At 48.8% G+C, this 16,996-nt stretch overlaps 1 protein-coding gene across 1 annotated transcript in view; it reads left to right on the forward strand.

Moving 5' to 3' along the window:
* FER1L5 (fer-1 like family member 5) overlaps positions 1 to 16,996 on the forward strand; it is a 495,517-nt gene that overhangs the window by 309,190 nt on the left and 169,331 nt on the right. Inside the window, exon 43 of the mRNA XM_029603280.1 lies at positions 5,992 to 6,093. Within this exon, the coding sequence (XP_029459140.1) occupies positions 5,992 to 6,093 (102 nt within the window). The remainder of the gene's footprint in view (positions 1 to 5,991; positions 6,094 to 16,996) is intronic.

The following is a 16,996-nucleotide window of genomic DNA, read 5'->3' on the forward strand; positions in this document are numbered from 1 at the left end:
TGCTCCTACCACGTGACAGGTAGGTCATGTGGCAGGAGGTCGCTCCGGGACCCCCGCTGGACCGAACCGGAACTTTTGGCCAGCTTGGGGGGGCCTCCTGACCCCCCCCCCAAGCTGGCCAAAAGTTCCGGTTCGGTCCAGCGGGGGTCCGGGAGCGAAGGCGCGGAGGAGCACGTGATGTCGGTGTGACATCGGCGTCACGTGCTCCTCCGGTCAGGAGGCCCCCCCAAGCTGGCCAAAAGTTCCGGTTCGGTCCAGCGGGGGTCCCGGAGCGACCTCCTGCCACATGACCTACCTGTCACGTGGTAGGAGCACAAGATGGCGCCGTGACCATGTGACAGGGGCTGACCAATGGCAGGGGCAGCCCCTGTGACACAGGCTATCGGCACCGTGAGGAAATCACAAAGGAGTGCAGGGATGGCTTCCTGACTCCCCGCTGGACCACCAGGGAGTTTTGGTAAGTCGTGGGGGGTTTAAATTTTTATTTAGGGAACCGGGAAACGTATGGACAGATCCACAACTTATGGATTTCTCCATACTTCCATATTGAACGGAATCGACCCTCACCTTCAACGTATCAACATTTCACCGAAAACATTTTGCCTGCACATCCCTATTGCTTGGTTCACTTCCTTCTGCTTACAATCAGTTAATGGCTTATTTGCACCCTGATCCTTGTCTTCAGCACTTGGCTTATCATATGCTCCTTGTGTTTAGGTAAATGACTGACACAATAAACACCATTATGGACAGAGGAACTCATTAAATGTGTTTGGGGAGGATGAAATTCCTCTGACAACAGATTCCAACGGGAGAGAAGGGCTCTATGAAGAGGCTGCATATGAGCAAATGCCCAAGGCACCAAGGCCAACGTCGAAGCCATAGAACCTAGGACTTGCAAATAGTCTCATACCCTGGACACCGAAAGCTCCAACAGGTGATGAATCTGACCCTGCAACTTCAACATCCTTCCAACTACTCTCCCCTCCGGCATATCGAATTGAGCACCTAGATATTCCAGGGTCTGGGAGGGAATGAGATGGGTCTTTGCAAGATTCACCACCCAACCTAAAGTATGCAACTGTTGCAACACCTTCTGCACAGAGGACTTCCAATTTTGCCTGAATGAGCCAGTCATCCAGGTATGGATGCATCAGCATCCGTTCCCACCTTAAGGCTGCCACCATCACTACCCTCACCTTGATGAATGTATGCGATGCTGTTGCCAAACAGAATGAAAGAGCTTGAAATTGAAAATGTTCCCCTAGGATCAAAAACCTCAGCACTGCTGATGGTCCTTTCTGATGGTTATATGCAGATAAGCTTCCGTCAGGTCTAGAAATGCCAAAAACTCTTCTTTGCATATGGCTGCAATAACCAACCTCAGAGTCTCCTTGCGAAAACGCAGAACTTTGAGGGCCTCATTCATCTTTTTCAAGTCCAGAATTGAGCATAATGACCCCTCTTTCTTTGACCCCACAATATAGATGGAGTACCTCCCTGTTCCCCTCCCACAGCACCGGCACTATAGCCCCCAGTTGCCTTAAGCGATCTACTATCCCTCGAACTGCTTCGCGCTTAGCAAAAGGAGCACAAGTGTTGTGTTTGGTGGTTTGCAGGTCAGCTCTGCAAACCACTACACTTACTTCCAGCCCCAGCACCGCTACAGACCTCCCAGAGCGCGACGCAGTAGGCCGCCATGCTCGTGAGGCTGACGCCACCCACAGCAGAACACCGCTGACTCACCCTGATGCTGCTCCTAGGTGCATGCACGCTCTCCCCAAATTTAAAGGGCCCACGTGGGAAATCCCCCGCAGAGCCTACAGATGATGTCACTGCCTTTGGCCTATAAAAGGGCCTTTCTCCCTATGATCCATGCCTTGGCAATAGGTACATTATCTTGTATAGATCAAGTTGCCTCAGCATTTGTTCCTGTGTTCCTGGTCTTCATCCCCTGCTTGTGGTCTGTCTTTAGTTCTTCATCAGGTCTTCATCTTGTGCTCATTCTTTGGTTCTTCTATCTTATCAGTGTCTGTTTGTCTGTGCTGCTACTCACCTCCGTGCCTTACCTTACCTTGGATGGATTTCTGTTTTTGACAGCCTTTGACCTATGTCTATGCTTGAACTCTGCTTGCCACTGACCACTGCCTGACTCGAACACTTTAGAACTCCACCTACCACTGACCGCTGTCTGACGCCTAACCAAGTCTGAATGCTGCCCACCTTGACTGTCACTCGTTTCTTACTATGCCAGAACTCAGCCTACCCCAGACCCTAGCCTGTTACAAAACCTTCTCCACAGACATCCAACTCATCTGCAGAGGCCCCCGCCTAAGACCTGCTGGCCCCTGCACCCATGGACTCAATCTAAGGGGAACGAGTGCTGGCATAGTTGAAGCTCCAGTTGGGCCTCTGCCACAACCAGCTCCACCAGCTGATGGTGGGGACCTGCAGGACTCCTCCATACAGGTTGCGCCAACTCCACCTCAGTCCAAGGGTTCATGCTCTCCATGGGAAGGGGAGCAAATGGGACGAGCAAATTCTAATGTAAAGCTGTCTTTTACCATACTTAAGACCTGCTGGTCTGTGGTAATTTTGTCCCACTCCTTGAAGAAGAGCACCAGATGCCCTCTGACAGCCGGAACTAAAGAGTGGACCAGCCTCGCCTCATTGCAAAGCCTTTGCACCCCATGTTCCTGTAGCAGGGTTATCTTGGGACAGTCTCCTGCGACCCCGAAAAGACTGATCACAGGACTGAGTTCTGACTGTGGTCTGCTTCTGAGGACTCTCAGAATCTTTAGTCTGGTGAAATCTTCTCTGATCTCGAAACCTAGTCCTAACAGGAAAATGTCTTCTGCCCTTTGGCTTATCTTCTGGCAGCTTATGCACCTTGGATTCTCCCAGATGTTTCATAATCTGCTCCAGGTCCTCTCCAAACAAAAGCTTGCCCTTAAAAGGAAGAGTACCCAGCTGAGGTTTGGACCACACATCCGCTGACCAGTTTCGCAACCACAATAATTTTCTAGAAGACACTGCAGGCAACATGATCCTGGAAGATATCTTGATAAGGTCATAGAAGGCATCTGCCCCAAATGCCACAGCCGCCTCCAGATGCTCAGCTTTCTGATGTGGTTTGCATTTCCTGTAATTATTGGACCCAACGCAGACAAGCCCTCTGCTTAAGACTATTGCTCTCATCTTCTCCAACCTCGATTACGGCAATTCTCTACTATTCAACTTATCTCTCACCACTATCCGACCTCTCCAAATCCTACAAAATACAGCCACCAGAATACTCACAGGAACAAGAAAATTCGATCATATTACACCAACCCTCATTTCACTACACTGGTTCCCAATAAAATACAGGATTGACTACAAAATACTATCCATAATTCACAAAATAATATATGAAAAACAAACAAACTGGCTCAGCGCATCCATAAAACTCCACACACCAAATAGAAATCTCCGATCAGCGAACAAAGGCCTACTAAAATCTCACCAACACGTCACAAACTTATTTCAACTCAGAAGAAAGCCATATCTCTCGGAAGTCCTGAACTATGGAACTCCCTCCCAATGGACTTGAGAACACAACAAAATTTAAAAACCTTCAAAAAAGAGCTAAAAACTTGGATGTTTACAAAAACCTAACAAAACTCCTACTGACTCTATACTTAATCGTCTTCACCAGATTAGACCAGACGATACCAGAATAACTCTATGAATAAATATATACCTTAATCTCTAATAGCCATGTCAACAAATTTATGATTGTAGAAATCGACCCTTTGTAAACCGTTGCGATGGAGAAACCGAACGATGGTATATAAAACTCGACAAATAAATAAATAAATAGATAAATAAATATTGCAAACCATAGCTCTTATGCCCAGGGTCAAAATCTCAAAAATCCTTTTGAGTTGAAGCTCCTGCTTACAATCCTGCAAATTCCTCAAGGCTGCAAAACCCACCACCGAAATGATGGTCTTCTTGGTGACTGCTGAAACCAAGGCATCAACCTTAGGGAGGGCTAAAAGCTCCAAACTCTCTTCCGGTAAAGGATAAAGCTTCACCATAGCTCTACCAAACCTCAAGCTGGACTCCAGAATGTCCCATTCCTGAACTACCAACTTCTTCACTGACTTGTGGAAAGGGAAGGCCTTTGCTGGACCATGCAAACCATCCAGCACAGGATCCACTCCCTTCAAGTCAGACTCCTTCTAAATCACCTGCAGAATCAAAGGCCAGAGTTCTTCTCTGCAGAAAAGCCACACCACTTTGGGATCATCTCCTTCAGCCGTGGGAGCCTTTTCAGGGCCCCCAACTATGGTATTCACATCTGGCATATCACCCATATCTGGTAAAGCAACCGCATCCGGGGATTCCCCTGGTGCCGCATCAGGATCCTTGGAGTCATCAGTGTCCCCCAGCATATCACCAGATTGCAGAAAAAGGCCCAAAGCCCTTCGAATTTCATTTATTTATTATTTAGGGCTTTTAAGTATATGACCTCCATATACTTCTTGGAAGGACCCGACCTTACCACCATAGTCAAGGATCCAGACTTCCCCACCAACCTGGACTCACAATCTCCTGCAGCTTTCCTGGCCAAATATGCCTTGTGCAGCAGATGAATAAACTCAGCAGAAAAAGGCTTGGGCTCCTCAGAACCCCGATCCAGGGGGGAATCCTCTACATCAAAAGAACCCAGATTCAGAGGAAAATCCTCCATCTCTAAATCTCCCTGGGCACAGGAGCAGAACACGTTGGGGGAGGCTTCCCTGCCTCCCCCGCTGCCACCGACAGCCCTGCTGCGTGACACAAAATGGCTGCCGTTCTCACTCAGAAAGAGGCAGCGCATGCTGCAGTCATAGGTGTCCCAGAAGCCGCGGCCAATTTAGATCGCGAAGGAGGCACTCCCGATGTGCCTTCTCCACCTGCTATACACCCAATGCATAAAACTTCCCTGTTGAGCCTTGCACGCGATCCCCCATAAGCGAGGCATGAACTGCCAGGCACCGTAACATGTGGTCCGGAGATGCGTGCCTATGTTCAGAGTTGTGCCACCCCAGGGATGCACTTGCACTGGGGAATAACTGCCAGATACCAGTCCTGCACCCCGAAGCGTTACAGCCACAGGCCATCTGAAAACTCCGAAGTGCACCCATGGAACCTCCGGACGAGTTAACATAAGGGTCACTAAACCCCTGCTCACCCACCTCAAACCAGGGTTATGGCCCCACTAGGACCTCACAACACCCTGGGAGGATAAGGAAGTCGAAATTTAAATTCTTCCAGTCTTAAAGATTTTTTTAAATCTCTCCAGATTGCAGGTTTTATACCATCTACCATCTTCTGGAGACAGAGAAATACTGAGGGACTGCAGGTGGCACACTGGGTTATGTACAGTGACAATGAAACTTTGTCTCATCTGCAGGCAGGGATGCAAAACCCAGGAGTCTGGACTGATCTGATCTGTTCCTTACACTCAACACGTGACACACAGCCTGCCCCCTTTCTTCTGTACCTGACTTTCTTGTAGCTCCTTACATTCAATGTGTGACTTGTTTCCTGCTCTTTAAACTCAGCACGTCTGTCCCCCCTTCTCCTTATACTCTGTTCCTTATACTCAACACGGAGCTCTAGTTCTCTGTCTGCTTCATGCAGTCAGCACTTGAATCTATGCTCCTTACACTCTGTGCATTACTTGCTCTGCGTCTTACACTCAGCACATGGCTCTTTCTCTCTCTCTGTTTGCCGTTTAAGATGTGACTCACTCCCTATGCCTTACACTCAGCACATGGCTTTCACTTGGCTCTTGTTTTTATCTTGGTTCACTCCCTGCTGCTTATAATCAGTTAATGACTTATTTGCACCCTGCTCCTTGGCTTATCATCTGCTCCTTGTGCTTAGGTAACTGACTAACACAATATACCCCAATATGGACAACAGAGCCTCATTAAATGTGTTTATATCTCACTGCAGGAAGGAGGGCTCCCTGAGCTTCTCATTCCCCCTGAAAAAATGAACAAAACCTTCATGATTCCAAAGGAAATCCGGCCCACACTCAAGCTCATGACTGTCGAGGTGAGATGGGGGTGTCTCTGTGGCAATGAGGGGGATGGACTTTGGTGACATGAGGGAGGGACTTGGATCAGTGAGAATCTAGCTAATAAAATGATACACAGCTAAACAGCGGCACAACGATTTTCATTACATTTTCCAACAGCCAGAATCTGTTAAAAATATGTAGCACAACAGACCTAGTTTAGATAAGACTGCCTTCTATAGAAAAAAACAAGTCAAGAAGGTTTCTGCTTTGCAAGAGCAGTAAAACAGCACTGCTTTTATTAACAAGTTAAAAGAGAGCTGTAAGCAACCAGCAACCAGCAACTCAACTTACACAAAACCAGGAAGCAAGTTCATACATACATACTCAAAGCAATATGGAAGCCCTAGTAGCTCAAAATATTTCAGCAGTAGATAACATAATGACTTGAAACACATTTCCAACACTGTCCCACATGCATGAATATCACTTGACGTAGTTCTCTTCTTTAATGTCTGGACAATTATGTTCATGGCATCCTCATCATTTTTTATCCAGGCATTTTTTACTTCCTATGTGGCTGATATATCTGGCAGGTCATATTCTATGACTGTCCAAAGTTCATTAGTTATTAGAAGAATCATCTTAAATCTCCAAGTTGGATAATTGCTGGAATTTAGTATTTCAATATGATTTGTAGCATTTTCAGACATTTTTAATTACTTTCACTTTTAATATGATCACAGACAATCTTTTCTACATAGACTGCTGTTTATCAGATTATGTCAGAAATTAGGTTGCTTTTTTTTCTTATTTAGAAATTTATCTCACTCTGCTTGGCCTTGGGATATCTTTATCTGTTCTGGCTTTTTCTTTCTTTTCTTTTGGATTGCCTGAGCTCCTAATCCATTGTTTTGTTAGAAATTTGTAGCACAATGGAGTTAGTTTAGATAAGAAAGTGCCTTCTAAAGAAAAACTAACAAGCCAGGGAGGTTTATACTTGCAAGAGCAGTAAAACAGCACTGCTTTTATTAACAAGTAAAAATTGAGCTGTAAGCAACCAGCAACTCAACTCACACAGAAGCAAGAAACAAGTAAGTGTGCATACGGAGGAAAATGAAAGCCCTACTAGCTCAGATACTAGCTAATTCAATATAGTCTAGGAAAGTGATATGAAAGGTGTTTCCAACAGAATCAAAGTGACTCATCTAGGGGAGCATAATAGACTGGTAGCAAACTAAGAAATTGAATTATATCACTTCCTGATGCATTCTGGTAATTGCAGTGCTGATTTCAAATGGTGGAAACAATGACTACACATACCACAATGCATTGGGATGCAGGTTCAAAAATCAAGACTAACCAAAATTTTCCCATCTTGAATTGGGTCACTTTGCAGCTCTGGTTGCATTTCTAGTTTTAGAATTGCCAGCAAGGAGTTCAGACTGGGGAAGAACAGTCAGGGAAGGAAATCTCTAGTTAGGAAGTGATGAAATTCAGTTTCTGTTTTTGTGCTGGTCTATGACACTCTCCAACAGATAGTATCAAATCATTTTAACCATTGTAGAAGTTAAAGGAAAGAAAATTGGTGGAAAGAAAACTCCTATTTATTTCTTCCCCTGGACACCCACTGTATAGTGACCCCGTTAGAAGATGAAGTCTCTTCAGACAAAGATGTGAGAAAACAAGGAGGGCACTGTCAGTGCCCCCCCCCCCCCCCCCCCAAACCTAAGAATGCTCCAGAGACACAGAAAACTGTTAAACTGGGGATTGAAATAAATAAGGGCATTTCTTTCCTCTAGAGAGAGCAAGGGAAGCAGTGTGAGATATCAATATGTGCAAGAAATTCTTCAGTTTATAAGTAGAATGTACTTATAAACTGAAGAATTTCTTGCACATATTGATATCTCACACTGCTTCCCTTGCTCTCTCTAGAGGAAAGAAATGCCCTTATTTATTTCAATCCCCAGTTTAACAGTTTTCTGTGTCTCTGGAGCATTCTTAGGTTTGGGGGGGGGGGGGGGCACTGACAGTGCCCTCCTTGTTCTTCTCACATCTTTGTCTGAAGAGACTGTCCCACAAAATCCCTGATAACTCAGCCAACCTTCCCTCAGTTAATTTTTTTTAGGTGGGATTGAAAGGTGGGCAGGGAGTAGGAGAAGATGTGTACATGATGAAAAACTACTCGCATCCCATACATAGCTATATGTGATGAACTGAACAAGAAGGGACACTCCAACCTTCAGCATAGTGCCCACAGCTTCAGAACTTTCCTCCCTTCCGCAGCCCGGCCCCCTCCCCTCTCTCAGATGAATCTAGTGCCTGGTTCCTGGTTCCTCATCCCTGGTGATGGTGGGCCGCCAGATTCGTTCTTGGGCCGCCCCCAGTGCCTCAGTCTCAGCTGCAGATCCCTGAGCTCTGCGTTGAGTCTCTCCATGTGACCCATGGAAAGATGCCACCGTCTAGCGCCGTGCCCCTCCCTAGGCGCGCGCGCATGCACCATTGAGTCTTATGAAGGGCCCTCAGTGGGAACTTGGTCGCGGCCCCGGATGTTGACGTCAGCAGAATCCTGGCACTTAAGGCCCAGCTAAGCTCCTAAGGATTGCCTTTGCAACAGGTTTCCACGCTGGTCGTGTACTTGTTGCCTCCTGGTGATTCTCCTTCATTCCTGGTTCCTGGTCCTTGCTGGCTCCTGTTTCTGGTTTCCTGGTTCCTGCGTTCCTGATTTCTAACCTACACCTCTGCTTTGCCTGACCACGCCGTTGACTCTCTCCAAGCTCGGACCTCTGCTTTGCCTGACCACGCCGTTGACTCTCTCCAAGCCCGGACCTCTGCATTGCCTAACTACGCTATTGATTCTCTCCAAGCCCGGACCTCTGCATTGTCTGACTATGCCATTGTCTCCTCATCCAGACCTCAGCTTTACCTTGCCACTGCTTCCTGATTGCTGCCGGCCCTGACTTCAGCTTGCCCTATGATGCTTCTTCAGTCTACATCCTCGACGGCCTATTCAAGCTTCGGCCTGTTCTTGCTTGGGTTCCCCCTGTCTGACTTTGGTTCTATTGGCGCCCGGGTCTCTGGGACTCCGCCTTGTCCAGTACAGACTTCTTCATTCTACTGATGCCACCTATGGGCTGACCTCTAGATCCTTCCATCAATGACGACATACGGAGACCAGCCATCCCTGGTACTCAAAGGCTCAACCTGTGGGGAACAAGGGCTGGTATTGGTGAAGCGCCAGCCGGCCTCCATCCTTCAGCCCACTCCACCTGCCGACAGTGGGGACCCACAGGATCCCTCCTATGGGTAGCGCCAACCCCACCTCGGCCCAAGGGTCCATCTCCGGCGCAACAGGTTGCAAAGGCCATGGACTTGGCGGAGCCGTGTGCCCTCCAGGCTATTCCTGGCCTGGTTTCAAAGGTACAAGAACAGCAACAATTTCTCGAGGCACTGGCCTCCTCCCTTGAGCGTCTACATGTCCAGCTTGATGCCCTATCCTGTAACTCATTTCCAGTACTGGATTCCTCTCACCAACAGCCATCTCCCTCCACTCCTAGAGCCTTGCTGGCCCTACCAGCTCCGCCTCGTTTTAACAGTGACTCCAAGCTCTGCAGAGGCTTCATCAACCAATGCTACATGCAATTTGCTCTGCAGCCCTCCATCTTTCAAGATGAACTCATGAAAGTCACCTTTATCTTTTCTCGTCTAGAAGGGAAGGCGTTGGCTTGGGCTTTGCCCTTGTGGGAGCAATCAGATTCACTTCTACAGGAACTGTCTCAATTCGTGGCCGTGTTTCGGCGGACTTTTGACGATCCCAGGTGGCATGCCGTGGCAAGCACTAATTTGTTACACCTCCGAAAAGGCCAAAGAAGCCTATTTGATTATTTGATTGAATTTCGGACCCTAGCCACAGAACTCTCTTGGCAGGAAGACTGCGAGCTATCTACCTGGATGGACTCTCCCTGCAGCTGAAGGATGAATTGGCAGCTTGGGAGCTCCCTTCCTCTCTTGAGGATCTCATCGATCTAACTGGCCGATTTGATCATCATCTCCAAGAGCACCACGGGGAGAATCGGATTCCCAGGAAGCCCTCTTGGGTTCACTCCCGCTCGCCACCAGCCACTAGCCCTGCCTCCAGTAGGGTCTCTATCATAGCAAAGACGGAAAAACCAATTCAGTTGGGCCATGGGCGGCTGTCCCCGGAAAGAGCGCCTCTGGCGGAGACAAACAGGCCTGTGTCTGTACTGCGGAGCACCTGACCATCACCTACAGGCCTTCCCAGTCCATCCGGGAAACTACCCGGCCTAAGTTCAGTTGGGGTCCTGAACTTGGGTGCAGCATCACTGACCCCTCAATTGTTCTTGCCAGTCACTCTGATTTGGGACTCCCGGTCTTTCCCAGTCCTTGCTCTGGTGGACTCTGGAGCAGGAGGGAATTTTATCCCCAAGGATCTAGTTCAACTTCTGGGTATAAATATCCGTCCTTTGGAGACCTCCTTGTGCATTGCTTCAATTTACAGAGAACCATTACCAGGTTGAAGTTCCCTGACCACTGAGCCAGTTCAACTCCTTACTGGCGCCCTTCACACTGAAGAAATCAAACTATTGGTTTTAGAGAAATCTATCCACCCGGTAATCTTAGGATTACCCTGGCTCCAACATCACTCCCCCCCAATTTGATTGGAGGTCGCTCCAGCTGGTGGAATGGGGTTCCACCTGCCATCAGACTTGTCTACAAAGAGTGGTGCCACCCTCTGTGATTCCTTTGGCGACCACCTCCTCAGGCATACCAGCTCCCTATGCAGACTTTGAGGATGTTTTTTCAAAGCAAAAGGCGGACCTTCTACCACCTCTTCAGAGGTTTGACTGCCCTATCGAACTTCTGCCTCGGACCATGCCTCCCCGAGGATGCACCTATCCTCTGTCCCTTCCTGAGACCAAGGCTATGATGGAGTACATCCAAGAGATCCTTGTGAAAGGGTTAATTTGTCCCTCAACATCCCCTGCCGGTGCAGGATTCTTCTTCATTACAAAGAAAGACGGATCTCTAAGGCCGTGTATCGATTACCATGGCTTAAATGCCATCACCTGCAAAGACAAATATCCGTTGCCCTTAATCTCTGAGTTATTTGATCGACTACACAGAGCCTCTATATTCACTAAATTGGATTTATGCGGAGCTTACAACTTGGTGCGTATCTGCCCCAATGACATCTGGAAAACAGCTTTCAACACCAGAGATGGGCATTAAGAATATCTTGTGATGCCCTTTGTCCTCTGTAACACTCCCGCAGTATTTCAACGAATGATTAATGAAATGTTTAGAGATCTATTATATGTTAAGGTGGTGGCATACCTTGATGACATCCTCATCTTCTCCAAGGATCTGGCTACACACTGCACTAATCTCTGCACTGTTCTTCAATGTCTCCATGAAAATCATCTATTTGCGAAACTGGAAATGTGCCTGTTTGAAAAGTCCAGTCTGCCCTTTCTCGGGTATATAATTTCACAACGAGGATTCTCTCTGGACCCGGAAAAATGCAAAGGAATCCAAGATTGGCCACAGCCCGTGGGTCTTATAGCCCTACAACGATTTCTAGGATTCACGAATTATTACCACCATTTCATTCCTCATTACTCAACACTGGTGGCTCCTCTTACTGCATTGACCCGTAAGGGCCAAGATACCCGGAACTGGACCCCGGAAGCCATTACAGCCTTTCACCACCTCAAAGAGGCCTTCCTAGCTGGATCTTGCCTTCACCACCCAAACTCAAACCACCCCTTCTAGGTCGAGGTGGACACCTCTGCTATTGGGGCTGGGGCGGTCTTCAGTCAACGTTCTGCTTCCGGATCCCTAGTCCCATGCTCATTCTACTTGTAAGTTTTCTTCAGCGGAACAAAACTACAGCATTGGAGATCACGAATTACTCGCTATTAAATTGGCTTTAGAAGAATGGCACCCGTGGTTAGAGGGTGCTCAACATAAGTTCACCGTATTTACAGATCACAAGAATCTGGAACACTTGAGCCATACCCAGCATCTTAATGCCCATCAAGCTGGATGGGCCCTGTTTTTTTCTAGATTCAACTTCGAACTTCGCTATCGTCCAGCTGGAAAAAATCTTCGGGCAGATGCCCTATCATGTTCCTTTGAACCAGAAGATACTCCTGAGGAACCCAGTCACATTTTTGACCCAGCTTGTATCTGTTTGTCTGCGACTCACCCAGTTCCAACTAGGAAGATTGTTGTGCCCCGTCAATTCCATGAAAGAGTCCTCCGGTGGGCACATAACTCTAAGTTTGCTGATCACTCAAGGCAAGCATGAACTGTAGCGTTGCTCCAGTGGTTCTTCTGGTGGCTCACTATGGTCTCTGACGCTAAAGCATACGTCGATTCCTGCAATATTTGCACTCAACAGAAACCCCCGGTCGGTCAACCATAGGCTTTGCTCCAGCCACTTCCAGCTCCCGAAGAACCGTGGACACATCTCTCCATGGATTTCATCGAGGACTTACCACCATCCAAGGGTCACACAGTCATATGGGTTACCATAGATAGATTTTCTAAAATGGCCTATTTTGTTCCGTTACCGGGCCTATCATCTGCTCCCAAACTGGCACGCCTGTTTTTCTTCATATATTTTGACTACACGCTTTGCCGAAGGACATTGTCTCTGACAGGGGCCCACAATTTGTTGCCCAATACTGGCTCACCCTCTGTAATCAATTTGGCATCAACATCAGTTTAACAACAGAGTACCATCCACAAGTCAATGGACAAGCTGAGCATATGAACCGCTCCTTATAATTATTCTTCTGCACCTATATAAATGACCATCAAGACAACTGGTCTGAACTCCTTCCTTGGGCAGAGTTTTCTCACATATTGATGCTGCTACAGGTACATTGCCCTTTTCTAGGGATGTGAATCGTTTTTTGATGATTTAAAATATCGTCCGATATATTTTAAATCGTCAAAAATCGTTAGGGCCACGATACAATACCAATTCCCCCGATTTATCGTCAAAAAATCGTAAATCGGGGGAAGGGGGAGGGCAGGAAAACCGGCACACTAAAACCCCCTAAAACCCACCCCCGACCCTTTAAATTAAATCCCCCACCCCAAATGCCTTAAATTACCTGGGGGTCCGTAGCGGCGGTCCGTAGCTTAAATTACCCCCGGGTCCGTAGCTAAATCGGGGGAAGGGGGAGAGCAGGAAATCCGGCACACTACATCGTGGTGTCTTCAGCCGGCGCCATTTTGCAATCGTATGGAAACGATTCGCGGCAGGAGATCGCGGCAGGAGATCGCTCCAGGGCCCCCGCTGGACCCCCAGGAACTTTTGGCCAGCTTGGGGGGGCCTCCTGACCCCCACAAGACTTGCCAAAAGTCCAGCGGGGGTCCGGAACGACCTCCTGCGTCGAATCGTATTGGTCTATGGCCGCCGCCATTTTGCGGCGGCCATTTTGCAAAATGGCGCCGGCTGAAGACACCACGATTTAGTGTGCCGGATTTCCTGCTCTCCCCCTTCCCCCGATTTAGCTACGGACCCGGGGGTAATTTAAGCTACAGACCGCCGCTACGGACCCCCAGGTAATTTAAGGCATTTGGGGTGGGAGATTTAATTTAAAGGGTCGGGGTGGGTTTTAGTGTGCCGGGGGTGGGTTTTAGGGGGTTTTAGTGTGCCGCTGGACCCCCAGGTAATTTAAGGCATTTGGGGAGGGTGGGGGATTTAATTTAAAGGGTCGGGGGTGGGTTTTAGGGGGTTTTAGTGTGCCGGTTCATGATTTTAACGATTTTAACGATACTCTAAACACCCAAACGGCGACGATACGATTCCCTCCCCCTCCCAGCCGAAATTGATCGTTAAGACGATCGAGGACACGATTCACATCTCTATCCTTTTCTATCGTTTATGGGAAGCAACCTCAGCCCCCACTACCCATACCATTATCAGTGCCCTCTCCTGCTGCACAAGCTACTGCTGATGCCCTCAAGGCACTGTGGAATCAGACGAATCTTCGCTTACGTCAAGCCGCATCCCGGGCCAAGACATCTGTGGACAGCCATCGATGCTCAGTCCCTAAGTTCCTCCCTGGCCAGAAAATTTGGTTGAGCACTAAGTATATTTGGTTTCAGATACCTTCCCAAAGGTTTGCACCAAGGTACATTGGACCTTTTCCAATCATTCGTTGTGTTGGACTAGTTACATACCAGCTTCAGTTGCCACCCACATTGGGAATCCGTAATACATTTCATGTAACACTTCTGAAGTCAGTAGTTCTAGCCTGGCCTTCACGAAAAGCTCCTGAACCATCTCTGTTGGTTGCGGAGACCGATACTACCTACAAGGTTCACGAAGTCCTTGATGTTCACCATAGGGGCCGCCAGTGGGAATACCTCCTTTCCTGAGAGGGTTACAGCCCCAAGGAGAATTCATGGGAACCAGCTCGTAACATCCTGGATAAAAAAACATCCTCCTTAAATTTCATCGGGCTCATCTGGGCAAACCCAGACCTCCAAGGGGGAGGCGTAAGGTGGGGGGGGGGGGGTGTACTGTTACGCATGCCAGCTGCAGCAGACCCACGGCCCAGCCCCCTCACCTTTCTCAGATGAATCCAATGACTGGTTCATCATCCCTGGCGGTGGTGGCCCACCTGCTCCGTACTCGGGCCGCCCTCTGTGCCTCAGTCTCAGCTGCAGATCCCTGTGCTCCATGTTGGGCCTCTCCGCGTGGCCCATGGAGAGATGCTGCCATCCAGTGCTGCGCCCCTCCCTAGGCACGCACACACCATTGAGTCTTATGAAGGACCCGCGGTGGGAACTTGGCCGTGGCCCTGGATGTTGATGTCAGTGGAATCCCGGCACTTGAGGCCAGACTCCACTCCTAAGGATTGCCTTTGCAACAGGTTTCCACGCTGATCATGTACTCGTTGCCTCCTGGTGATTCTCCTTCGTTCCTGGTTCCTGATCCTCGCTGACTCCTGTTCCTGGTTTCCTCGTTCCTGATTACTAACCTATACTTGGATTGCCTTCTCGGACACAACCTCTGCTTTGCCTGACCACGCCATTGATGCTTTCTAAGCCCGGACCTCTGCTTTGCCTGACCACGCCATTGACTCTCTCCAAGCCCGGACCTCTGCATTGCTTGACTAAGCCATTGACTGTGTCCAAGCCCGGACCTCTGCATTGCCTGACTAAGCAGTTGACTCTCTCCAAGCCTGGACCTCTGCATTGCCTGACTAAACTGTTGACTCTCTCCAAGCCTGGACCTCTGCATTGCCTGACTACACTGTTGAATCTCTCCAAGCCCAGACCTCTGCATTGTCTGACTACACCATTGTCTCTCTCCTCATCTAGACCTCAGCTTTATCTTGCCACTGCTTCCTGATTGCCGCCAACCCTGACATCAGCTTGCCCTATGACGCTTCTTCAGTCTACATCCTAGACTTGGCCTATTCAGACTTCAGCCTGTTCTTGCTCGGGCACCCCCTGTCTGACTTTGGTTCTATTGGCACCCGGGTCTCCTTGACTCCACCTCGTCCAGTACAGACTTCTTCCTTGTACTGTTGCCACCTCTGGGCTGACCTCTTGATCCTTCCATTGACGACGACTTATGGAGGCCCACCTAAGTCCAGCCATCCCCGGTACCCAAAGGCTCAACCTGCAGGGAATGAAGGCTGGAATTGGTGAAGCACCAGCCAGCCTCTGTCCTTCAGCCCACTCCGCCTGCTGATGGTGGGGACCCATAGGATCCCTCCTACAGGTAGCGCCAACCCCACCTCAGCCCAAGGGTCCACCTCCATTGCAACAGCCTCAGCCCTGCTTAAACAAGCCTACTCAATTCCTCAGTGCCTCTTCATGAGTCACCTTGGCTCTCTGACCTGGCCACTTTTTTTTTTTTTTTATTCTTTATTAAGTTTTTTAACATTCAGTCAAGAAAGAAAAAAAAATCTCTTGACAATTATCATTACATACATTCATAACTCATATCAGGAAATTTCAATTCTTAAAAATACTCTCATGTATACAATTTCAAGTCCACAATAGAAGATCCAAGTGAACTTTAATAAGACTTAAATCTAAAAATTCACTCTTAGCCCTGGCAGGAGCTAACTAGTTTATGATGGTGGACAAACACAGACTTCTCAAGGTTGGAGCTAAGTTATGTATAAGACTAACACTCTAGGTTACAGAATTTTCACATATAAACTGTGGGGCGGATTTTAAAAGCCCTGCTCGCGTAAATCCTGGCGGATTTATGCGAGCAGGGCGTTGCGCGCCGGCGCGCCTATTTTCCATAGGCCGCCGGAACGCGCAGAACCCCGGGACGCGCGTAGGTCCCGGGGTTTTTGGAAGGGGCGTGTCGGGGCGTGGCCGAACGATGCAGTGTTTTGGGGCGGGGCACGGCATTTCGGGGGCGGGACCGGGGGCGTGGCGCCAGCCCGGGGCGTTCCGGGGGCGTGGCCGTGCCCTCCGGAACCGCCCCCGGGTCGGGTCTCGGCTTTACGTCTCCCTCCGGGAGGCGTAAATCCGTGGATAAAGGTAAGGGGGGTTTTGATAGGGCCGGGGGGGTGGGTTAGGTAGGGGAAGGGAGGGGAAGGTGAGGGGAGGGCAAAAGAAAGTTCCCTCCGAGGCCGCTCTGATTTCGGAGCGGCCTCGGAGGGAACGGAGACAGGCTGCGCGGCTCGGCGCGTGCCGGCTGCCCAAAATTGGCAGCCTTGCGCGCGCCGATCCAGGATTTTAGAAGATACGCGCGGCTACGCGTGTATCTTATAAAATCCAGCGTACTTTTGTTTGCGCCTGCTGCGCAAACAAAAGTACACGAACGCGCTTTTTTAAAAAATCTACCCCTCTGTTAATTGTGAGGGAATGAAAAATAAATAGGATTTATCTTTAAACTTAATTAAACAACGACAGGGGAATCTTAATGTA

Source organism: Rhinatrema bivittatum, chromosome 5 (genome assembly GCF_901001135.1).
Source record: "Rhinatrema bivittatum chromosome 5, aRhiBiv1.1, whole genome shotgun sequence".
NCBI classification, from domain to species: domain Eukaryota; kingdom Metazoa; phylum Chordata; class Amphibia; order Gymnophiona; family Rhinatrematidae; genus Rhinatrema; species Rhinatrema bivittatum.